The sequence below is a fragment of the Ctenocephalides felis genome, unplaced genomic scaffold (assembly GCF_003426905.1).
Source record: "Ctenocephalides felis isolate EL2017-DRISC unplaced genomic scaffold, ASM342690v1 CF-g0.4_SCAFFOLD_00845, whole genome shotgun sequence".
NCBI lineage: Eukaryota > Metazoa > Arthropoda > Insecta > Siphonaptera > Pulicidae > Ctenocephalides > Ctenocephalides felis.
Window position 1 is genome coordinate 94853986 of NW_020536999.1, and position 26415 is coordinate 94880400.

Genomic DNA, 26415 nt, shown 5'->3' on the forward strand with positions numbered 1-26415 from the left:
AATTGTGTGTGAATGTGTGCAAGTATGTGCAAATATGTATATAAAAAAAGTTTTGTTTAGGTATGTGGCAGGTATGTACAAGTGTGTATAAATGTGTAAATGTGTGTACTTAAAGATTATTTAAGTATGTGTAATTGTGCGTAAGTGTGTGAAAGTATGTACAAGTGTGTATAAATGTATTTGTATGTGCATACATGTGCATATATATATATATATATATATATATATATATATATATATACTAGCAAACCCGACGAACTCCGTTTCACCACCAGATGGTTTCGTTTGAAAGATGAAGAAATTTGTTGTTTGTTTTATATTTGAAAAGGAAAAATTTGATTTTATTGCACAACAGTAATGAATTTATTTCGATTACAAAAATGAAGTATTTTTTAGTTGAACTTCTCTAAGTAAATGAAAGTGAATCCGCAAATTATCCGTTTCATTGAAGTGCTCTTTGGTAAACCACATTTTTTGTTTTTTGGTCTGACGTTAACACAAACAAAGCGAATGGTTTTCCAACTCGTGAACAGGCAAAGTATAACTGCCCATGTGAAAAACAATGATTTTCTAAATAATCTATTTGAAATTTATCCCGCAAACACTAAGCGATTGGCCTTGCGACTTGTTAATAGTCATTGCGAACGCAAGGCGAACTGGAAATTACAATCGTTTGAAGTAAAACGGAAGACCAGTCGGAATCATTGGTATGTCACCAAATCGCCAGCAATTGTTGATTGAATGGTGAAATTTAGTGCGTGTACATCATTATTCTCTGCGGCAAAATTGCTCGTTGACTTAACCAAGCATAATTCTAATAATTTTTACTAATGTCATTACTCGAATTTTTAATTACGTTGCGTAAAGTTCCAGCATTTTGCATTAAGGCACTTAGCTATAAACCTCACGGAGCCCGAGACCTTTCCAACAAATGCAAAATTGAGTTAACTCGTCAAGAAGGAAAACCCGACTTATTTTTATATACATGTAGATAAGAAAATTTGCTTAGGTATGTGGCAAGTGTGTGCAAATATGTGTAAATGTGTATAAATGTGTAAAAGGTTATTTAAGTATGTGAAATTGTATGTAAATGTGTGCAAGTATGTAGAAATGTGTATAAATGTCTTTGCATGTATATACAAAAACATTTAACCATATTTATGCATATTAAAAAATAAATAAATGAAATACATACACACATTGGTGATGTATCCACTACGTAAAAACTAACATAAAACTTCCAACCAATTACATTCTCTTCAACTGCAACCTTAAATTTTCACCTCCAACAAACCTCCATTTCACCAAATTTTAGCACCATGGCCAAATCTCTCATGACGTCACACATCATACATCGAAGGTGCACCTCATCGCCCTTCCTCATCGGAGGCGGACTGTCGTATTATTCTCGCACTTGTGCTACAACACTTTTGGGATTCGAATCCCATTATCTCGGAGATATCTCGAGAGATCTCACCTATCTATCGACAGAAAGGTACGGGGATCGAGGGGAGAGGAAAGGGTAAGGAAACTAGGCCCGTCGTACTGGCTATAGTAGAGGAATCTATTGACTTATTGTTATTGTAAGACTTATAACTTTTGAACCGTTCGATTGGTACGAATGATGCATTAGGATGATTTGTGCAGAATTAAATCATCTACAATATTGTCTTGTGCCACAATGTTCTAGAGCAGCTCGGTATACTTTAAAATCGCCTTTTTGAGAACATACCATCTGTTTCAATACTGGTATTGAGAGCGGAGCCAGCCACCCATTAACCTCGCATCTCAGAAACTATTGAATGTTCCAACTTTAAATTTTGGTCGCAATCTTGGTAAAGTGTAGTAACAATGTATGTCAAGTTTCATCAAAATCGAATTATGCATTTTTGAAAACGTACAATCTGTTTCAATACTAGTATTGAAAGCGGAGCCAGCCACCCATTAACCTCGCATCTCAGAAACTATTGAACGTTCCAACTTTAAATTTTTGGTCATGATCTTGGTAAAGTAAAGCAAAATGTATTACAGGTTTCATCAATATCGCAAATCGCATTTTTGAGAACATGCCATCTGTTTAAGTATTAGTATTGTATTATCCAAGCTAGATTTTCATAAGATTTTCTTCAGATTCTGGACAGTATCTATTTAGATTCTTACTGAAATCTTATTAGATACTAGCTTATTATGTACTAGATTCCCATAAGAGTAGTATAACTCTTATAACTTTCAAACCATTCGATTCATATGATTGAAGTATTCGACAAGCTTGCACCAAATTAAAGTAATGTATAATATTTTCTAACAACGTAAGGCTATACAGCAACTCATATACTCAGAAACGCTTTGAAACAAATTACATAATAATATGATTTATACAAAATATAAATATAATTTTATAAATATGGTTTATACAAAAAACCGACATTTCAGAAAAGCGGTTTTCGAATTTTAATTTTACTAAAAAATCAGTTTTAACCGGTTTTTAAATTTTATATAGAAAATAAATTTTTGCTCGAATATTCTGTAATTTATCCGCTAATTTAGTGTAATTTAGAATAGTATTTGACTGAATTTATTTATTGTTCAATTTTATAGATAGTAAACAAAATTATTTTAATTTTAATTAGTAGAACTAAAAAAATAGTTTATCTTGATTAAATAACTTTGAAAATAATTATTCGTTATTCATGCATCATTTTCACATATAAGAATGAAAATATTTTTATGATAGTGAAAGGAAAGTTTTCGAATAAATAAAAATAGTACATTTTGAATTAAAAAAAATCATTAAATAAAAAAAAGTATATACATGTTGATAGATACTTGTTAATATCAATTTTAGTTTTAAAATCAATTAAGCTAAACTTTTATTTCTGTTCCGAGCAATTTTAATTAATTAATTTTAAACATTCTAATTGTTTTTTGTTTAATAAAATACGATTTGAAAACATTGAGAATGTCTATCGAATTGATACTTAGACGTGTCCTTTTTTAACTCACAAAATTTTCTGAAATAGAAAATACTCTCATACTTGCGACCAAATTATGCTTAATTGTTTTTAAAGCCTAATATAATAATAATAATAAGTTTTTTTGTTCTTTTATTTGTGGCTTCTAGAGTTTAAAACTCTCTTTTTACTCTCTCTTCTACTCAAAGTAAAGGACTTCAAGAAGAAGCCACACTGATTTAAATTAATATATACATTGGTATAAAAATCTAAATTATTATATACAAAACCTTTCTTGAAACCATTGCAGATAATATATCAAATGCTATTGAAACGATATGATTTTAAGAATCAAAACGCTTTCATCTATCTTCTATATTTGACTATATTTGTCATTTTCCATTTATACAGTGAAAACCGACTTTTTCACTAAAAAACTGGTTTTAAATTCCATAATTTTCGCAAAAACCCGGTTTTTAAAACAGGTTAAACAAACTGTTGCTAAGACGTTAATAATAATGAATGGTAGTCTGCTCGAAGGCAGGTCCATGGTGTGAAAACCACGATAAATAAATGATTCCCTTACTCTTCATAGTCTATCATTCCCACTGCAACTATTTTCTACCCCTGTTTACACTTTATGTGTCTTTCCAAACTTCTACTTCCAGGCTTCCTGATCCTGCGTTTCGGCTTTCAGTTTCCTGTATTTTCCCTTCTTGCGTAAGTCGTCAATCCTCTGCATTCTTCTTCTTCTCATTCCTTTCAGTCCTTCTATTTTACCTTCGACGACGTCGCACAAGAGAACGGATCCAACCTAGTTTCCTTTTCTTTTCAGGATTGTGCTCAGTAGAGTCCTTCCTTCGCCCACACTTCTCAGAACATTGTTAACTTGTCTGTACAAACCTCAAGAACTCTTCAAAATATTCAAGAGCATCGAAACATGTGTTTCAAGAACTTTTACCTTATTAATTTATCCACAATTCTTACAGCAACTCGGTATACTTTAAAACCCCATTCAAAAATCATGTATTATACTCAGAGTGTTTGAACCTAGACCTAATACTATTATCTAGTTAGTAGATTTTTTTTCTAACATTTAACATTAATTCATGCATTAACTGGAATATACTGGCATAAACAGATTAAAATGAGGGCGATGAAATATTACAGGCCTGAGGTTTTGATGAAAAAGTTTATTAGAACCAAAAAGAAATCCTTTTAATAAAAATTAAAGGAAAAGGGACTGTTTAAACACAGCTACCCTTTTAAATAAGGTTCAACATTAAATATACATGTTTATATATATATATATATATATATATATATTAGGGTGGTCCTTAAAATGGTCATTTTTGAATTTCCTTGCTCCCAGGGGCTCAAATGGTTCCAAATAGATAAAAAACAATTCTCTGAAAGTTTTAGCTCTTAATATTAACGTTTAGATAGAGCGCAATTCAATCAAAGTTTTGTATGGGAATAGCATAAAAAATTTTTCAAAAATTTTAAAAATGTGTTTTAGATGTAATTTAGCGAACAAATGAATAAATAAAACTCATTTATTTGTCGCTAAGTTATAACTAAAACATTTTTTTTTAATTTTCAAAATTCTTTCCATGCTCTTTCCATACAAATTTTGATTGAATTGCGCTCCATCTAAACGTTAATATTAAGAGCTAAAACTTTCAGAGAATTGTTTTTTATCAATTTGGAACCACTTGAGCCCCTGGGAGCAAGGAAATTCGAAAATGACTATTTTAAGGACCACCCTAATATATATATATATATATATATATATATATATATATATATATATATATATATATATATATATATATATATATATATATATATGGAACAAGTTTTAATCGTATTTAGCTGTACTTTAATGTTTCTGAACATCTGTTGATATCAGAAATGGGGAAACAACCCCTACGTTTTATAAATATATACACATTTATATATTACATATATATATATATATATATATAAATATATACATGAGTACATATATACATAAATGATGTCAACTGTTGATATGTAATTGTTGAATTTCCAATCTGTTGATTGAACAATTGTAGGATTCATGAGTAAGAGCAGATGTATATTATATATATATATATATATATATATATATATATATGTATATATATATATATATATATATATGTATATATGCACTGTGAAACCCCGTTAAGACGATTTCTCAAAAAATCGTCTTTTGCGAGATAGTATATTATTTTGTCTAAAAATACGAATAATGAAAGTTACAACATTTATAATAATCTATTTCAAAGCATTTAATATTCCTCGCATATTTCATTACGGTATAGAAAGTTCTAGCAATTTGCCTTAAGGCACGATACCATACACCACTAGTTTATTTATGTCAATTGTGTAATAAAATGAATCGTGAAAAACTGATTCCATTCATAAAAATGTATTTCTGTTGTAGTTTTTGCAATTGTTTGTAAAAGAATTGTATACTAGAGAATAACTGCAATAATATTGGCTTAAATGTTGAGAAGTCTATTTGTCTACCATCTAGATCACTCTGAATTCGATTGAATGCTATTATTTATAAAGAAACTTATCCCTAATTCAAGTGTTAATTAACTGAATGTATTTTACATGAACGATTATGAAAATATAAATATTCTGTCCATGCAAACAGTGCAGATACGAAACAAATTTAGGCTGAAACGTATCTGCAGACATTTAGTAATTATACAAATACAAGGTAAAATGTTTTGTTAAATTATTTTATTTTAGAATACATTTTAGATACAATACATAAAAAAATTTATTTCTAAATATCATTTGGTTGTTTTAGTTTGCAGTAGTTCAACAATTTCTTTATATTCTCCTTCAACAGCAAGGTCCATCGGCGTCTTGTTATTGGTATTTGCTACATCAGGATTTGCGCCTTTGTTTATTAATAGTTGGACGATATTTTTGTGACCCTTATAGGTTGCCCAGTGCAGTGGGGTCCAATTATTTAAATTGCGAATATTTACAATAGCGCCTCGACTAATCAAAGACTGCACTACCTCCAAGTGACCATTTTGAGATGCGATGTGCAATGGAGTCCAATTTGTGTGACTAGCGGCATTGACATTGGAACCTTTATTAATAAGAAACTGCACTACCTCCAAATGACCTTTTCCAGATGCGACATGCAGTGGAGTCCAATTTTTGTTATCAGGGGCATTAACATTGGCGCCTTTGCTAATCACAAACTGCACTACCTCCAAATGACCATACATGGATGCGATGTGCAATGGAGTGCAATTTGTGTTACCAGTGGCATTGACATTGGCGCCTTTACTAATCAGAAACTGCACTACCTCCAAGTGACCCTTTTGAGATGCCATGTGCAATGGAGTCCAATTTGTGTTATAAGCAGCATTGACATTGGTGCCTTTACTAATAAGAAACTGGACTACTTCCAAGTGGCCATTTTGAGATGCGATATGCAATGAAGTATAATTTTCATTAATAACTGCATGGACATTTGCGCCTTTATTAACCAAAAACTGCACTACCTCCAAATGACCATTCATAGATGCGACGTACAATGGAGTCCAATTTGTATTATTAGCGGCATTTACATTGGCGCCTTTACTAATCAGAAATTGCACTACCTCCAAGTGACCATTTTGAGATGCAACATACAATGCAGTACAATTTTCATTATTAACAGCATTGACATTGGAGCCTTTGCTAATCAGAAACTGCACTAACTCCAAATGACCTTTGTGGGATGCGATGTGCAATGGAGTCCAATTTACTTTTTCAACAGCATTGACATTTGCGCCTTTATTAACCAAAAACTGCACTACCTCCAAGTGACCATTTTGAGATGCGATGTGCAATGGAGTCCAATTTGTGTTATTAGCAGCATTGACATTGGCGCCTTTACTAATTAGAAACTGCACTACCTCCAAGTGACCATTTTGAGATGCGATGTGCAATGGAGTCCAATTTGTGTTATTAGCAGCATTGACATTGGCGCCTTTACTAATTAGAAACTGCACTACCTCCAAATGACCATTCATAGATGCGACGTACAATGGAGTCCAATTTGTATTATTAGCGGCATTTACATTGGCGCCTTTACTAATCAGAAATTGCACTACCTCCAAGTGACCATTTTGAGATGCAACATACAATGCAGTACAATTTTCATTATTAACAGCATTGACATTGGAGCCTTTGCTAATCAGAAACTGCACTAACTCCAAATGACCTTTGTGGGATGCGATGTGCAATGGAGTCCAATTTACTTTTTCAACAGCATTGACATTTGCGCCTTTATTAACCAAAAACTGCACTACCTCCAAGTGACCATTTTGAGATGCGATGTGCAATGGAGTCCAATTTGTGTTATTAGCAGCATTGACATTGGCGCCTTTACTAATTAGAAACTGCACTACCTCCAAGTGACCATTTTGAGATGCGATGTGCAATGGAGTCCAATTTGTGTTATTAGCAGCATTGACATTGGCGCCTTTACTAATTAGAAACTGCACTACCTCCAAGTGACCATTTTGAGATGCAAAATACAATGCAGTACAATTTTCATTATTAACAGTATTGACATTTGCGCCTTTATTAACCAAAAACTGCACTACCTCCAAGTGACCATTTTGAGATGCAGCGTGCAATGAAGTCGAATTTCGTTTATTAGCAGCATTGACATTGGTGCCTTTACTAATCAGAAACTGCACTACCTCCAAATGACCATTTTCAGATGCAGCATATAATGGCGTCCGTCGTTTATTGTCGATAGCTTCAATATTCGCTCCTCTGTCGATCAGTAGTTCAACTACATCCTTAAATCCATTCGTGGAAGCAAAATGAAGTGGTGTCAACTTGTCATCACATTCGGCATCTATTTTGGCTCCAAGGTTTATCAAGTGTTTAATCCTTGTTAATTCTCCATTATGTGCCGCAATGTGCAGAAGGGACCAATTTTTATTGGTAATATTGTTTATTTTAGTATTTCTATCCAATAAAAGTGAAGATACTATTTGTTTATTTTTATCGACTGTAATATTTGCAGCTTTTTTCTCAGTAATTTTTATTTTTTGCTCCTCACTTTGCCCTATAAACAAAATTTATTGTGAAATGTGTAGTAAGTTTTTATTAGGTCAAAAATTCAATACAGGGTTATACTTTTTCATATTAAACTTAAAAGAGAAAACAATATTTTCACCTGTAACTATTCGAGATGGTCGCGGTTGGTTAGATATATCCACGCTCTTCGCAATTTTGTCCTTGCTTTTGCAGAAACCCATTTGGGTTGCCAATATCCTGACAACATCCAGAAATGTTTTGCCTTCCTTGTTGATACCATCGCAGATTGCTCCTTTTTTGAGGAGCAAATATATCAGTCGATCGGAGTTCTTCTTGGCGCCTACGTGCAGGGCAGTATCACCATCATCATTTTGCGCGTTTATATTTATTTTCCACTTTTCCAATAATAGTTCCTGAACTATTTCATACCTGTCTTTTTCCACAGCACAATGCAGGAGTGTATTGTTTTTATTGGTTTCATCCACAATATTTGATGAATGAACACTGCAGGAATTGAGTAGACTTTGGACTTTTGGCAAATCGTTATTCCTGATGGCATGAAAGATATCTTTTTGTTGCACATCTGCAGGTGACTTTGGCAGATTACTTGCCATTGTAGATGAGAAACTTTTTCATTTACATTATAACCATTTATATTTTTTATTTATCCCTAGACTTCTCACAATTTGACTTTGCACAATGTGAGAAGTACGCATTTACTTATATATCTAATAAATTTATCGTTATCATATCAGTCGTGCAAATTGTCGATTGATAAAAGTAATCAAGCCGGTGCTGGCCAACATGCGGCAATAGTAGAATGGAATTATCAATGATTGCCAAGGTGTTCTCGTTCTAAATCTAGATATGTCCTCACTGGATATTTAAAAATATGTAGCAAAGGAACAAAGTTAAGAATATACTTAAGTACAACAATTGATGAATTTTCATGAAATTAATACTGATCATTTTTAACTTGCCATTTTGTGGTATTTTTGGCAAAGGCAAATGTGCAAAAAATGTCAGTTTTCGAGAGAACTAAGCATCCGATTTGCATGATTCAAAAAACTTTTTGCTTGTGTTAAAATAACGATTGTTTTAGGGGAAAACACTTCAAAATTAAAAAAAAAGCAATCCAACAATAAGCAAAATAGGTTTTTCACAAATACTAGGAAATAAATATTGTCCATCGCAGAGTTATAATTGAAATGTTTCCGTAGTTAAAAATATTTTAAAATCGATTATTCCAACGGATGGGTGGTGAGTGGGTTGCGAAAGACGAAAGAGCAAGTATATTTTTCCCAATGGGTATAAATCTATTCGGGCTCATTGATTTTATTATAATGGATATATATATATATATATATATATATATATATTTATATATATATTTATATATAATAATTTTGTGCACCCGTTTGGATCCTGCGCTCCTAGTAAAATGACATCATGCAGCAGTAATATACGTTGCCATTTATTCGAACCTTTAAATAAAAAAAAATTGTTCCAGTAGGATTAGCGATATAAAATGTCATTGATGGAAATATGCGTTGTTAGAGTTTAGCTCCATGCATGGACCTGCCTTGGTAAAAAACAGATATATAATCATATATAACTATTTATTACTAGTATTTTCATTAAAATAATTATTTGTTTAACGTTTTGGTAGACGTATCAAGCTTTTTTTTGAACTTCATGAATGTGGTGTTTATATTTTCGCCAGGAAATTCGATTAGCTAATTTTATGTAGTCTCGACGAGTCATTCTGATTCGTTTAGATAATAATTTTGTCTTTGTTACGAAATTGGAAAAAGTATGGGTGTGTAAGCCATGATCTGCTATTCCGTCTACATTTTGCTAAAAAAAATCAAAATAAAAAAAATCTAAATTTTTCAAAATTAATTTTTTACCAAAAATTTCAAAATTCTAAAAAATCACATAATTCAAATATTTTAAAAGCTTTTCTAAAAATTTTATTTTTCGGTACGGTATTAATTATAGTAATTAACATCCTTGCCGCACTCCACTTCCAGTACAATAAATATATACATATATAAATTGTTTTACTCTGAAGATGTACTCGTAACATTTTCGAAACGAGAGAAAATATCAGTTTGGAACTATTTTGGCAAACTGAATAATATTTTAACTTTATATATATATATATATATATATATATATATATGTATATAAATACAATGTGTATAGATAAGTATATAAACTGTGAGACTCCCCTTTGTGTATTAACACCCTAACCAGCTCCCTCTACACGCGTAAAAGATAACACGATTTTGCAGGGTTTGCAAACATTTTATTAGAAAAAAAACATATATATATATATATATATATATATATATATATATATATATATATATATACATATTAGGGTGGTCCTTAATATGGACATTTTCGAATTTCTTTGCTCCAAATGCTTCCAAATGATTAAAAAATAAATCTCCAATAGTTTTAGCCATTAATATTAACATTTAAATAGACCGTACTTCAATTAAAAGTTTCATATATTTATTATTAACATATGTCATTAAAAAAATTCTTGCGCTATCTGTGATAGCAGACTTTGTAGTTTTGATATCAATTTATTACTGATATATTGAGTGTCTACATCACCAATAAAATAATTACTTTGCTGCAAAATTAATTTTGATGCCATGATATATAAATATTTCATTAAACAGCTCACGTGGATTTAATTAAAGGTTAAGTAAATTACAAATATTCTTAATTGTCATAATATTTGAGTTCACAAATCCTATCACAGATAGCGCAAGAATTTACATAATGACATATGTTAATAATAAATATATGAAACTTTTAATTAAAGTGCGTTCTATCTAAATGTTAACATTAAGAGCTAAAGATTTTTGAATCATTCAAATCGGATGCTTAGTTCTTTCAAAAACTGAAATTTTTTGCATATTTAGCTCGGTATCTCCAAAACGGATGGACCTGCCTTTGCCAAACCACTAATCACCACTTCTCCCAATCATTACTAATTGAATGTTTTTTCGATCATTCAAAGCGGATACTCCGTTCTCTGAAGAACTCGATTTGTATTTTCTGCACTCTTTGCTCCGTATCTCCGTAACGGCTGGACATGCCTTTGCCAAAAACTAATCAGCACGTCTCCCTATCAATAGGAATCGAATGTTTTTTTAACCATTCAAATCGGTTGATCCGTGAGCCCGAATTCGTGGACGAAAAATTTTATCCATACATACATACGCACACACACGTCCACTTTTTCTGAGGTATGCCAACGTAAAGATATGCAAAAATTTTCAATCACAATTTTTGGACGATTACAATAACTTATTCTACGGGAAGTTAAATATAATGTTGAATTAAGAAAGTAAAATGAATCTTTTGGCACTAATCATAATTCTTAACTTTAGATTTGTTTTTTCCTAATTGAAAAATCTTATTTACTTTTTATTAAATTTTATTGTATTGCATTTTTCCCATGTTTCAAATTATTTCATTCCTCTACTACTTTCATGTTTTTAAAGTTCACTTTTTACTTCTCAAAATTGCTATTTTGTGCTTCTCTGGGTCTTGGTGCCTGTTTTCTGGTTCCTATATCGACTAAAAATATCCACATCACACTACATCCATCATAATATTTGTTTCTTCAAAATTGTTGTAGTAAAACTTCTTTAGGCGCGACTAGGGTGTAAATCCGTACAAATGCAACAGAAGTGAGTTACGGCAGAGTCGAGTACCAATGATTCGTCATTCGCTCTCGATAAAATCATTTCTATACTGGTCGATTGTGATTAGTCGTCGTGTATGTGAATAGAGATCTGTCGTTGTATGCGTACCGGTATCAACGTTGTATGCGTACCGATATCAACAAGGAAATCAAGATAAATAAACATTTTAAAGTTACATCGTACTAAAAATCTTGATTTAATGAAAAATGCCTGAATCAGAAGAATATTTTACCTTGTGCCTTGAAAATAATAAAACAAATTAAACATTTGTGCCGTGTAATAAACGAAAGTTTACTGATTAGAAATTACTTCTATATTATTCGTAGTTTGTATAAATCTTTGAAGTTATTAAAATAGAAAATATTTTTTAGGCAAGACACATATTACAGCTGTTCAAAAAATGAGATTATATCGCCAGCGAAAAGTAAAAAACATACAAGCAGTCAATGAATGTATGTTAATTTTAATTACATGAAGTTCTTCAAACACAATTACATGATGAGTGATATTGCGAAAACAATATTTGTTTAGGCGTTGTTTAACATAATCCACTGAGTGAACAAATATTATAGAATTTATTAAGCAGCAATTACTTCAATTCTCTAATGAAGGTTCATTTCTAAATGCAAATTACAATGACAAATCGATCATGTCATATTTGAAGTATGACTTTAATTACATTATTGTCTTTAAATATTATACACATTTTTAATGCTATTATATATATAATTTATAATTTATTATTATATAAATGTGTATAGTAGTTGAAACTAATAAATGTGCGCATCATGAGTGTTACCATATTACTAATAAACATTATTCAAATATGATGTATTTATTTTCACTTAACTTAAAATTGCTTCTTTGTATAGTAGCAAATAAGTTTTACTTCAATCGCGAGTGATCCTTACGCGCACTCTTTTTCCCAAGGTTTTCCTCCCCTGTCCTCACAAACTACCACACATCCACACTTCTCTAGCACGCGCCGTTTGCGCACACACACACTTGTAATCCCGACGTTTCGTACAAAACGTGCCCCCTCTCTCAGGGAAAACATCCCTTGCATTATATTCCGAATTTCGTTTGCCATCCACTCGACAGTCGGTAGCGAGCAGCCGAAGGGGTAGGACCTGTCTTAACTTTCTCAACTTTTTCCAACTTTCAACAATCTAACATCGAAAATTTTTACGAACTCAACTTCTGTCTTGACAACTTCTTCTTGGTAGTAGAAATCTGTGTGTCTTGGTTAAAAAAAATTGGTAAAATTTGGTAAAAAGTGGGAATTTAAGTTTTTCAAAGTGGAAATTGATTTTTTTTTAATTTAAAGTAATATTTAAAGGTTATAAATCAAGCAATAAAAATTAAATGAAGCAATAAATAAAAAAGTTGTAGCTGATTGAAGATGAAACTTGTACGCATTCTGGAAACGGACATTGTGGTGCTTAACAACTTCAAAAAAAAATTAACAAAAATTTAAAAACATAGTGTTTTAACTTTAAAAATAGTTAATATAATTTATTAAAATATTTAACAAGCAATAGCAACAAATTTTAACAACATCAAATTTTAACAACGAAACTTGTACGCATTTTGCAACAAGTGCATCTTTTGTTTAATAAAACCTTAAATTTCAAGTGTAAATGATAAAAACAAAGCAACTAAATAAATAAATTAATTATTAGCAATATAAGTAAATACATATTTGAGTTAAAAACTACATGTTGTTGGGAAAATTTTGAAAACAACAACAATTTTCTATCAAACAAGTACGCACTCTGAAAATTTGAAGAATTAGGCGAATGCACTGGCAATTTCACCAAAAAATTTCAAAAAGCAATAAAAAATTATAACTTTAACAAAATTAAAAAAAACATATAGTGAAAAACACTACGTTGACAATAAATTATGTTAAATTGCTAAATTTATATTTATGAACTGGATTTATTTAATTTATTTATATTTAATATTGTGTAACTGTAAGAATTTAATTTGTTTATAATAATGCAAGTGTCTGCAAGTTAAAAAAATTATTGACAAAATGAAGATTTACATGAAAACACCTAAATACAGAAACAAACATTATTAAAATTTAATCAAGGAATGTTCATGCATCATTTACAATCTTCAACGTTATCGATTCAATACCAGAATTAGGTCAATATAAAAACTGCCCTACAACAAAACGTGTAAAAACCCTTACAAAATATGATATTTATTTAAACCAATAAATCCCTTATCGATTCAAGATGCCTAAATGTCTAATGGCCAAAAAATTCAAGGCCTACCCTTGGCCAGACAGAGCCGCATCCGTCGACGACGAGGAATACATCGACGTCGTGAGCGTAGACCCGAAATCCGACGCCAATCGAGGGTCGAAAAAATCCCCCCGAAACCAAGTGCGTACAAGATCGACTTTCGATGTCGAAAAAACAACTTTTAGCAAAGTCTGTGCGGAAAATTCGATAGACAAATCGACGCAGGTGACTTTGGAGGATACGAAATCGAATTTGAATAATAATAATAGTAAAGTAAATAGCAGTTGTGGGGATTTGAGTCTGAATGGGCAATGGGCCCCATCGAGCCCGACGGCGGGCGCCACTGCTCCGACGGTGCTATATCAAGGTAAATAATTTATTTTTTACTTATTAGCATAAAAAGTATCAAAAACAATCATTAGCACCCAATTTGCCTCTTGGCAAGTTACATGGCCAGCTTTAATTGCATATAAGTGCATGCATTATAAATGCAATTTATGGTACAATTTTAAATGTATGACGTATATATATACATATATATATATATATATATATATATATAAATTAAAAAAAATATCACAAACCTTTGTGTAGACTGCATTCAACCTATTGCCAAGTTACTCCATCTGTCCGAAACAATCACTGCCCAATTTAGATTCTGTAACAAAAATATGAAAATTTAAATTTATACAAAAATTAGCAACAAATAATTATAAACTATTAATTTATACTTATCAGTTATGACTAACTACTAAAAATTATTATATTTTATTAAAAATTGTTTGAGTTATGAATTACAATTTAAGGCAACTAGTTGAGTGCAACTAGTAAACTTGAAGTTAATTATGCTAAAAAAGTTGAAAATTTAGTTGTTGATGATAAAATTGTTTACATATTTATTATTAACTATATTAAGTTATTGTAAATTTCAGCAACCGACATAATTTTAATACTAATTGTTAAAGTTATGGAATAAAAATTATGGAAACTAGTTTCGTGCAACTAGTCTAGGATTTTTTGCCAAAAATATTAAAAAATCATTAGTTAATAACAATAATATGCTTAAATAATTTAGTAACAGTCGTGAGTAATGTCAAATCCCTAAAATTAAATTAATTTTATTAATACCTAAAAAAGTTGTAAAATAATGATAGATGCTAGTGGAGTACGAACAATACGTTTCAAGGATTTTTTGCTACAAAAATTAAAAATTCTATTTTTTGTAATTGAATAATTTATAAATTATTTAAAATTAATATTTAGCCATGACAAATACCTGAAAACACGTTAGTTTTATGAACAATTACATAAGTTTTGGAATAAAACTCAAGAAAACTAGTTTGGTGCTTAATACGCCTAGAAGGACTTATGCTAAAAAATTAAATATCAAATAGTTAATAACAAAAAATAATTTTGCATTATCCAACAGCAATAATTAGTGTTGGAAAATCTTTAAAAACAAATTAATTTTGGTAACAATTTTAAAAATTATAGTATCAAAATTATAAAAACTAGTTTAGTGCAACTAGTCGTGTTGAAACTTGTTTTACTTAAACAATTAAAAATTTAATTGTTGTTAACAAAAATATTTGTTCATAAATAAGGTACAATATTTAAACAAACTAAATTCGCGTAAATAAATTAATTTTATTAATAATTATAAAAGTTATGGAATGCAAATGATAAAAAGTGACTTGGTGCACCAGCACGCTTAAAGTTTTAATTGTTAATTTTTAATGTTAAATTTAATTGTTAATAATAAAAATTGTTGTTTATAATTTAATAGAAATATCTAGAGATTGTAAGTCCTTACAAATAAATTAATTTTAATAACAATTATGAAAGTTGTGGAATAAAACTTGCAAAAACTAATTTAGTGCAACTGGTACTCTTAAAGCTGTTTATGCCAAAAAAGTTAAAAAATTAATTGTTAATACTGAAAGTTTTTATTCATAATTTAATAACAATATCTAAAAAATGTAAATTCTTGTAAATACATCAATTTTATTAACAATTATAAAAGTTGTGGAATAAAAATTCTAAAAACTGATTTAGCGCAACTGGTGCGCTTTAAGTTGTATATGCCAAAAATATTAAAAATAAATATTTAATAAAAAAAATAATAGTGCATAATTTAGTAACAATATGTATAGATTATAAATCCTAGCAAATAAAATATTTTTAATAACTTTTAAGAAAGTTATAGCATAAAAATTGCAAAAATTGATTTAGTGCAACCGGTACGCATGAAGTTATTTATGCCAAAAAATTTACAAAATCAATATTTAATATTGAAAATAATTGTGCCTTATTTAGTAACGATATGTATAGATTATTAATTCCTTGCTAATAAATTAATTTTAATAACAATTATGGATGTTGTGGAATAAAACTTGCAAACACTGAATTAGAGCAACTAGTGGCATAGGGCTTTTCATGCTAAAAATATTGAAAATTCAATTGTTAATAATTAAAATATATACTCATAACTTAGTACTAATATTTAGCAATGAAAAATTCATATGAATAAATTAATTTTAATAGTAATTATGATAAAAATAAAATAAAAATTACAGAATCTAGTTTAGTGCATCTAGAGGACATAAAGATTTGAATGCTAAAAATTAAATACTTAATTGTTAATAATAAAAAATATTTATACGTTATTTAATTACTAATAATAACTATTATTGAAGTCTGTAAATTTATAAAAATAAACTAATTTATATCAAATTTCTAAAAGTTATAAAATAAATATAACGTGGCTTTGAAATTGCTTTCAAAGTATATAAATTATTTATTAGAATTTTTAATAGGTTTTTGGACAATTTTATTAAATATTACTAAATCAATAATTTATAATTATATTATTTTATAGTTTGATTTTAATAATTTATAACTTTATGTTTTGATTTGGTTTTTGTTTAAAACTTGTATGTATGTCGATCATTACAAAACAATAAAGTCTTACAAATATAGGTCCTAAATATTTACTATAAAAAAAGTTGAGGATATTTTCGGGGTTTAATTTTTAGCAGATTATAATATTGTCTTTATGTAAGATAAAGCTTGCAGAATTTTGTACAAAGATTTTCTTCAACATACATTAGTAGATTTAATTTTTATAGTTAATTAGTAATTATATAAAATTCGAGCCTGTCAGACTACACTATATATATATATATATATATATATATATATATATATATATACATATAAATACACAATACATAATCTTTTTGTAGATGAGAATCTATAAGAAACCCTGTAAGTGCTTTGCCCCTATGCAAGATATCTTATTTCAAATTGCATGTATATATATATATATATATATATATATATATATATATATATATATATATATACATTATCATACAAAACTACAAAACAATATATTTTTTTTAACTTCTACATAATTTTATATTAATATACTTACTTGAGAACAATTAAAATATTTACCAAATGTAACTAAGTATAGAGTATGCCATCTAACATTTTTCATTTTCATCTTCATTTTATTCAACGGTCAGTCGAGGCTTTTTTTCTTCATTTTTGAATTAAATTATTAACTGAATTAATTTCATTATTAACAGAAAGGATTGTACTTTCAAATAGAAAAAGAAATTTTAGAAAATATTCAGTAGTTTGTAAAAAAAAAAAATAGTTATTTGGCGGACCCTATATTACTATCATTTACAATTACGGTACGAAAATTTTATATGAGACAATTTTGTATAAAATTTTATTAGCTTTAACTTATGTGAAGACAGTATCAAGCTATTATAATTAGTTTTTAAGTTATAGTACAAAAACTAAAAAAATTACCTGATTTCCTATACTCGTGAAGGTGGCTATAGATCACAGTTGACTCATGTGAGAAAAAAGACATTTTTTTCACATTTTTGTTTAAAACTTAAAAACTAGTTATCGTAGCTTAGATATGTCTCCAGGGAAATTAAATTTTACAAAATTCTGCGTATTTTTGTCTTACAACAAATTTATGCATAATTAAAATTCATTACTAAAAATTGCGTTTGAAAGTACATGATAGTCACATAATTTATATACTATTTACTCGTGCTTTGGACTATAATTTTATGACATTTACAATCTCTGTACAAAAATTTGTTGTAAGACAAAATTCTACAGAATTTTGTTAGTTTTAATTTACCTAGAAACAGCATCAAGCTATAATAATTAACTTTAAAATTAAATCAAACTAAAAAAATATCCCTTTCCTTTACCGCCTATGTTTATCTACCAAATGCCCTACAAGTGTTCTCTGTCCTCCACAACAAGTGAAATAAGATACTAGAAAAGTATAGGGAAACATATAAAGGGAATAAAAACATGAAAAGTAGGGTGAAATGAGCTCAAGAAGGGTTTCTTCTTCCACTTCGCCTCTATTAGGGTTTTAAAGTGTACGAGAATCCCTATCGAGACTTTTAAGAGGGAAGCATTGCTATTAGGGCTGTAACGATGGACCCTTATTTGCAAACGCGATTTTGGTCAATGAAATTTGGATTTAGGTAAATAAGATATAAGATGGAAATGTGTATAATTGTATAAGGTTTGATTTAACCAAAGACAGTATTAAGCTACGGTGATTAGTTTTTGAGTTGTGAATTAAAATTGTGAAAAAGTGCCCCAAAACAATTTTTTCATTTTTGCACAATAATGTTGAAACTAGTTTGAGTTGCTTGATGTAGTCGTCTTTGCGAAAGCTCAAGCTAATAAAATTCTGCACAAAATTGCCTTATAAACTATTTATCTACAATAATTAGAAATATTTTAAAATTTTAGTCAAAATATTTTTTCAACCCAATGTACGTTTCAAACGCAATTTTGAATAACGAGATTTAATTTTGCATAAATATTTTGTAAGACAAATATAGGCAGAATTTTATAAGCTTTAATTTATTAAAGCAAATAAATAATTTTTAAATTATAACTAAAAACGTGAAAAAATGTTTCACAATATATCTCTACCGTAAGTCAACTATGTACTCTAGTAAATGGAGTACATTTTTTTAGTTTCGTTAAAAACTAATTATTATTACTTAATACTGTTTTCTGATAAATCAAAGCTTACACAAGTCTGCACAATTTTGCCTTACAACATATTTTTATATAACAATAATAAAACTCCTAAAAATTCAGTTAAATACTAATGTTCAACTTACCTCAAGTACGGGCACATTAAATCATATTGCATTTAATAATTTCTAAATTTATGATAAGTTTTGAAAATAATGTAATAGAAATTTGTAAAACTTATAAAATTCTATACAAAAATTAAGAAAATTATTTCACTATAATAAAATACTGTTAGAAAGTTATGAAACCTAAAACAACTTTGGTAAACTATAAGTAAAAATAGTGTATGAAAAACTTATATATAACGTATAAAACTTTATATAAATTTGTTAAACAAAAATATTTTGTATTGGAACAATTTACTGAAAAAAAAAATCATCACAAAAGCATTGGTCATTTATATGAGAAAATTTCATTTACTAACTTCTACCAATCAATATAAGGGTTGATCCACACACCCACACACATAAATAAATCCTTTAATCCCATTAATCATTCAATTTGCCATATCTGGCTAATCGCTAATCGAAAAATATGACCAATCATATTTTCCTACGAAAAAACTAAATTGGAATTCGATTATGTTATCCAGATTTAGATTATATCATCTTTATATATATAGATACACCCCCCAAAAAACATATCTGGAGTTTTTTGCTAAGTCATTCGTATTTTTTAGACTTGTTTGCCACTTTTGTTAATGGATATGTGTAAGGGGGTGTGTGGAATAACCCCTTACTCTTATATTTTTTATTTGGAGCCTTTTAGTAAAACAATTCATAGAAATTTTTGGGTTAGACTGACTTTGGGATGATTTTTGTGGCACTAAATTGTTCCAACACAAAAAGTAGTGTTTGACAAATTTATAGCAAATATTATTAGTGGAAGTTCCTAGTACACTACTTTTAGATACAGTTTATAGTTCAAGAATTTTAATACAAAGTATAAAAAACAGTACCAATTTTTAAGTCTTCATTTGTTAAGTTACTGTTTATGTTATATGAAAAAATGTTAAATTTATTATTTATGAAAAAAAAATCTACCAAGACAAAAAAAATTGTAGTAGAAGTAAATCGTCTTAAGCGCGACTAGGAGTTAATTCACCAAAAAAAATTCATTAGAACGAAAATGCGTTACCCAAAAAATACTGATTCGTCATTGGCCAGCGATGAGGTCATTCGAAGCGAGTTGATGTGATTGGTCGAAATCGGCTTGTCATGTGATATCTTTAACTCTACACTCGCAATCTTGTGGATTACGAAAGTCAAAAAAACAATGTTTTAGAGGTTATGTCGTCGAAATCTAGATTTATGAAAAATCAAAACCATAATACGTCGTCACTTGCAAAAAAAGGTAATAAAAAACAAATCAAACGTCTAATATATATATATATATATATATATATATATATAAATGTGTGTCGGTGTTGTTTTTCTGAAAGTGTATTTTAGCTGGTAAAGAGTACATCTCTCTCTTCTACAAAGTAAAGTAGTTTATATGCAAATGACGAGCAATTTGAATTTCTTCAACTTTTCAAAGTGCTAATAAAAACAATGTGCATTACGCTTTGTTCTTTATCGTTAGCACTTTGATATCTTTATATATATATATATATATATATATATATATATATATATATATATAAACATCTCCCACAACATTTTCAAAGCAACTTATAGTATCAAACCAAGCATTCTTTACAAAATAATATGCCATTATCTAGCGTCTTTATGAGTTTACCGAGTTGCTGTAAAGCATTATTATGTTAGACAATAATATATATTGTTTAATTTTGTACAAACTTTCCGAAAACATCATTTAAATTAATCGAATAGTTTGAAAGTTACACACGATATAATAACCAAACCTTCTTTTCCAGGCTACACCCACGATCCATCATCCACAGTATACGCAGCCTACACTCCAGGAACGCATATAATCGAAAATTCAACATCAAATTTCGATCAACCCGTCTACACCACTTTGGAAACACCAAATGCAACGTCAAAACGTCGTTTAAGTAACCCCATCGAAAGCAATACCACAAAAGAAAGAAATTTGGTACTAAAGATGACGACGAAGCATCAGAAAAACGTTTCAGAACAGAAGATGAACACAGGACAGTTATCACTTTCCAAATACCACAAGATGATAAAGTAAGTGATGGTAAAATCAAGGAGGATGGATACCAAAAGCCTTGGCAAAGACCTAGTCAACCTAAATCATTGGCCATGTGCTTTACGAGTACAGGAGCTGCTTTATCTTTACCACCAAAAAAGAAAGACATCTACAGACCGTACTCATTAGACGACAAACCTTGTAGTAAAATCAGAGTGCCAGCTGAAGAAGACCTGCACGCTGCCCACGCCATCCTGGACCTAAGTGCTTCACCAGTCTTCAACTTAAATCCACCAAACTTCACGCACCAAGTGATAAACATACCACCTCCAACAGAATACCACGATGGTGCAAGGAATCTTCAAATCTTAGAAGATTACGAAACAGAAGCCAGAAACTACATGGTGACGTCACCGGATCTGATAAATTACCAAGACAGGACAGATGAGATTCGTGTTGCGGTCGAAGATGAGCCCAGAAAGGACGTGCCGAGATCAGAAGATGCAAAACAGGTCGACTTGAATGAATTCAAGACTGGTAAAACAGTTGCGTATACGTACGAAGCCTTTTTTGTCAGCGATGGACGTTCTAAACGTGCCAGGGAGAAAGCTGATCAAAAACCTGACAACAGGTATAGTAAAACTTATATGTGCTAGTGCTGAAATCTAAAACCAAGTATAACACATCAATTTTTTCTCAGGGGTAAGTATTCCTGTTCAGATTGTGGCAAGCAGTACGCGACATCCAGCAACTTGTCCAGGCACAAACAAACGCACAGATCCTTGGATTCGCAGTTGGCCAGGAAATGCGAATCATGCGGAAAGGCCTACGTTTCCATGGCAGCCTTGGCTATGCATCAGCTCACTCATCGCCTGGCACACAGATGTCGACTGTGCGGGAAAACTGTTTTCTAGACTTGGCTACTGCAAGGACACTTGAGGTAAATGATCAGCAAAACCGTTTATACCACAAACAGAATGAAATGTAATTATACCATGTTGTTTTCCTCAGGTCTCATACTGGTGAAAAACCTTATGGTTGCGCCCATTGCGGCAAGGCTTTTGCAGACAGATCCAATCTCCGAGCACACATGCAGACGCACAACGCTGACAAAAAACACGAGTGCACCAGATGTGGTAAGTTGTTCGCCTTGAAGTCTTACCTGAACAAACATTTAGAAGCCAGTTGCACATCATCACCAGATAAAACAGCACAAGACTCTGCCAAAGTCCAGAACATCGGACAAGATTCTAATCAGTCTGATCACATTGATCAACAATTTGATTATCAAGGTATGAAATATGATGCGAGTAGACAATTTGGACATCATAATAAAGAAGAAGATGTTGTCAGGCCGGGATTTTATCAGGAAAGTGGTAATTGTTATGTGGATGGTGGTAAAAGTGAGTTTAGGGAGGTGACGACCAAGGTGCAGATGGTAAACTAAAGCATTAACTAAATGACGTTTGAACTTAAAATATTTCGTTTGTTCAAACCGGGTCTGAAACTCAATTCGTCAAAGCCAGGAAGTAATTATTTATAATCTAATTCTTTGATTACAAATGCTTCAAATATAAATGAGTATCAGAACAATCAGATCTTAAGACAACAAAATTAATATTCTCTTGTGTATCTTTCAAAATAACCAAGCAATAACTACCAAGACATCTACTTCATAAATATTCACAAAAAAATCAGCGAAACTTAAAAAAATACTCATTGATGTAACTTCTAGCAACAAAACCTACCAACAATTTTTCTGGATTATTACAAACGATAAATATTTTCTCAACTGGAAGACATTGATAAAGGCTTGCAAACAACCAAATGCAAACTTGTAAATTCAAACCAAGATCCAATTTTTATCACCAATTTACTCCCAGTATGAAAAAACATCAATTCTTAACCAGAAAAATCTGATGTTTTATGTGCAACTACTAAAATCTTTCTAAATTATGCTATCTAACTGGTAAATTCTTCAAGACAAAGCTTATATTCTTTGACCAGAAGTGCAATTGTCCTAAAACAGAGTGTGTTTCTCAAACAAGACATCTAAATTTCAATCAAGTGCTACTAAATAAATAAAATAAAGTGTCTACTAAAAATTTCACCTGGTGTGTCCAATCTTGGAAGCCGAATACTCAGACCAAAAATGGTGCCCAGTTAGTGTCAACAAGTCAAGACTTCACACGCCCCCAAAAAGGTATAACTTGAAACTCCAATGCTCGTCCAAAGATGAAAACCAAAATTGTTGAAACTTGTTATAAAATTTTTTTATCCAAAAAATCGAAGTAACGTATTTTGTAAACAAAATGTTGTATTTTTGAACCCAACATGTTCCAAAGATATTTTTAAATCGGATTACGTTTTTGGTAATTTTATTTTTGTTAATAAATAAGTCACAAATGTCCCGATTAAAATATTAAAGTATCTAGTCTTATGAAAAATATAGTCCTTATATATAAATATATAGCGTTAAGTATTAAAAACAGACTTAAAAAATAGCAAAAAGTCCAAAATAAATAGAAATTTTCAACAACGCTTACCATGTTGTCCAAACTTAGCACCACAAGTTTTCATACAAACTAGCTTAAGTTCGTTACACATGGTAAGCGTTACGATAATTTTTTTTAGCGATATAACAAATGACTACGACTTATTAAAAAAAAATCGTTATATTATTAAAATGATAAGTATTAACTATTTAAAATAAGATATATATTTAGATAAGATAAATATTATACACCAAAAAATATAAATATAGGTCTAAACCATAACCTACACCGTAAGATAGTATTAAACAGTATTTTAGCATTAAGACTTCATTTAGTGTAATAAAAAAATTGTGTTTGCTTCGCCAAAACTAAAAAACAAACGCTACACATATTTTTTCACTGATGAATGTCGTCGGAACGTAGTCAGCTAGGAATTTTGTCTAGTCAACAGAAAATTAATGTTAAGGCTTCGTAGTTAAGAATTTTTATTTTTAGTTCGAAAAAATAACGTGTGCCCCGAAAACGTCCAAAAAATTATAAGATTTTAGAATTTGGAATTTTTTGTTGAGAGCAAACGTGCGTATATATTATATTGATAAAGCTTAGTGTAAGAGGATAAGCTTGCTCTCTTATCTTAATCGAAATAAGAAATATGAAATTTTAGACAAAACATGACAAGTAAAACAAATTTAGTCGTACACGCTTGTCATAAGTTAAAGTTTCGTTGATCCTAATCTTGCTCTTATTTTAATACTCCCAGTAAGCACCCAGCGGCGGTTGCAATCTGAAATCCACGTAGATTCTACATGGATGTCACAGCGCTTATTATAAGATGGTATGTTTTCTTCGTATCGTAGATAAAATAAACGTCAGTACACATGTTTTTTCATATATTTTTTTTTGCACGCGTATATTTATTGTCAATCAAAGTATACAACGTCATTACATAGATGAATCACGTAATATCTTATCTTATCATGCGCTTATCTTAAGATAATTTTTCTCTAATTTCACTCTCACTGTTTTAACTAAATATTTGAAATGAGATAGTTTCTTTGCTTTTGTAAATACTTGATTGAAGCATCATAATATAAACGACATTGATAGTACAATTTTATATTATCTTATCTTACACTCATCTTGAAAATGATATGAAGTAAATCAATATTATTATTCTCTTATCTTATCACTAGCTTATCTTAAGAAAAGTTTTTTTTTCAAGTTTTTCAAAGTGTAAGTAATTATATTGAAGATTTTATTTTTACCTTTTATCTTATTACTAACCTACCTTAAGTTGATAAGATTGACAATAACCCTTATCTCAGTACTACTCGATGTTCTGATTTATCAACTTGGATGAATGTGTATCAACCATACTTTATTATCTCATCTTATGATAAGATAAGCGAGCAGCTTATCCGACAAGTGTAGATTTAAATAAAAAATATTAGAACCGTCCAGAAAAAACAACAGTTAGATGTAATAAAAACGTGCAAACGATCTGAAGTTGAAGATAGTTCTTGTTAAACGATCGTTTTTGCAAAAAAACATTTCAGGATAAATAAAACAATGCTTAAGATTTATCCAAAACTATTAATTCCTGACACGTTTCAAAAATATCTCAAAAGACCATCATCAGGATAATTAAAATACAATGCAAAGAATTTATTTAGTATATGAAACCCTAAGAAATTCTGTCAGGTCTCTAATTTATTATTTTTTTACTTTAACCACCCGGATGCCACCATAAAATAAAAAAATACTTAAATATTTTAAAATTGAACCAAAATAATTTAATTCCTGACACGTTTCGAATATATCTTTAACACCATCATCAGAATAATTAAAATACAATGCAAAGAATTGATTTATTATATGTAAACCCTAGGAAATTTTGTCAGGTCTTTATTATTTTTTACCACCCGGATGCACACCATATAAATCTCGTAATTCACGAGTGAAAAGGGTTTAAAAAACGTTTCATTTATCAGGATTAAAAAATTGCAAGAATGATCGTGTTAACATAAACTATTTTCTATATTTTATAATAAGACAGTAGCCAATAGTAGTGTAGATAGGTAACGTTTAGCTTATAAGATAATAAGTAATATATTTTAGATCTCCTGAAAACACTTCTGAAACATTCCACCGACTAAAAAATTAGTAATTTTAATAAATTTTATTAATTATTAGATTAAAATTTTACTCGTGGTCATAATACAAAAATTTGGACAAAAATAGTAAACGTTACCATGTTGCCCGAACCTAACTTGATGCTTTTCCATTACAATTTTACTGAGGCTCGGATATACATGGTCAGCGTTATGGATGCTTTTTAATGCACAAAAATTTGTTAAATTTAAATATACAAACATTTACTTTAAATAAAAAAGAAACCACATATCAGTTTTGAAATATCAAAGACGTTCCAAAATAATTTTAATTAAAACGTTGTTAGAATTTTTATTTAGAACGTGCTAATACAATCTTGTTTGCAAGATAATTTGTCAAGTTTTATTAGTTTAAAACACATTATTTATTAACACCGAAAACCAAAAAAGTGTCATTTATTAACATCCAAATTCAAAAGTTATTTTAAAAAACCAAAAATATTTACCACCAATTTTGACCACGAGCAATGAGTTAAAGAAGAAAACTTACTTAGTTTTATTTTTATATTTTATACTTAAAA

The 26415-nt window shown here is 29.7% G+C and overlaps 2 protein-coding genes and 1 pseudogene across 2 annotated transcripts in view; 1 reads left to right on the forward strand and 2 right to left on the reverse strand.

Moving 5' to 3' along the window:
- The window catches only part of LOC113363123 (ras-related protein Rab-37-like), a 249991-nt gene that overhangs the window by 198244 nt on the left and 25332 nt on the right, over positions 1 to 26415 (reverse strand). The window lies entirely within an intron of this gene.
- Positions 5765 to 8641, reverse strand: LOC113363138 (ankyrin-3-like). The gene is made up of 2 exons (XM_026605621.1): positions 8167 to 8641; positions 5765 to 8055 (listed from the first exon to the last, which is right to left on the reverse strand). The coding sequence occupies exons 1-2, from the start codon at positions 8639 to 8641 to the stop codon at positions 5765 to 5767; spliced, it is 2766 nt and encodes a 921-aa protein (XP_026461406.1).
- Positions 14005 to 22675, forward strand: LOC113363139 (annotated as a pseudogene).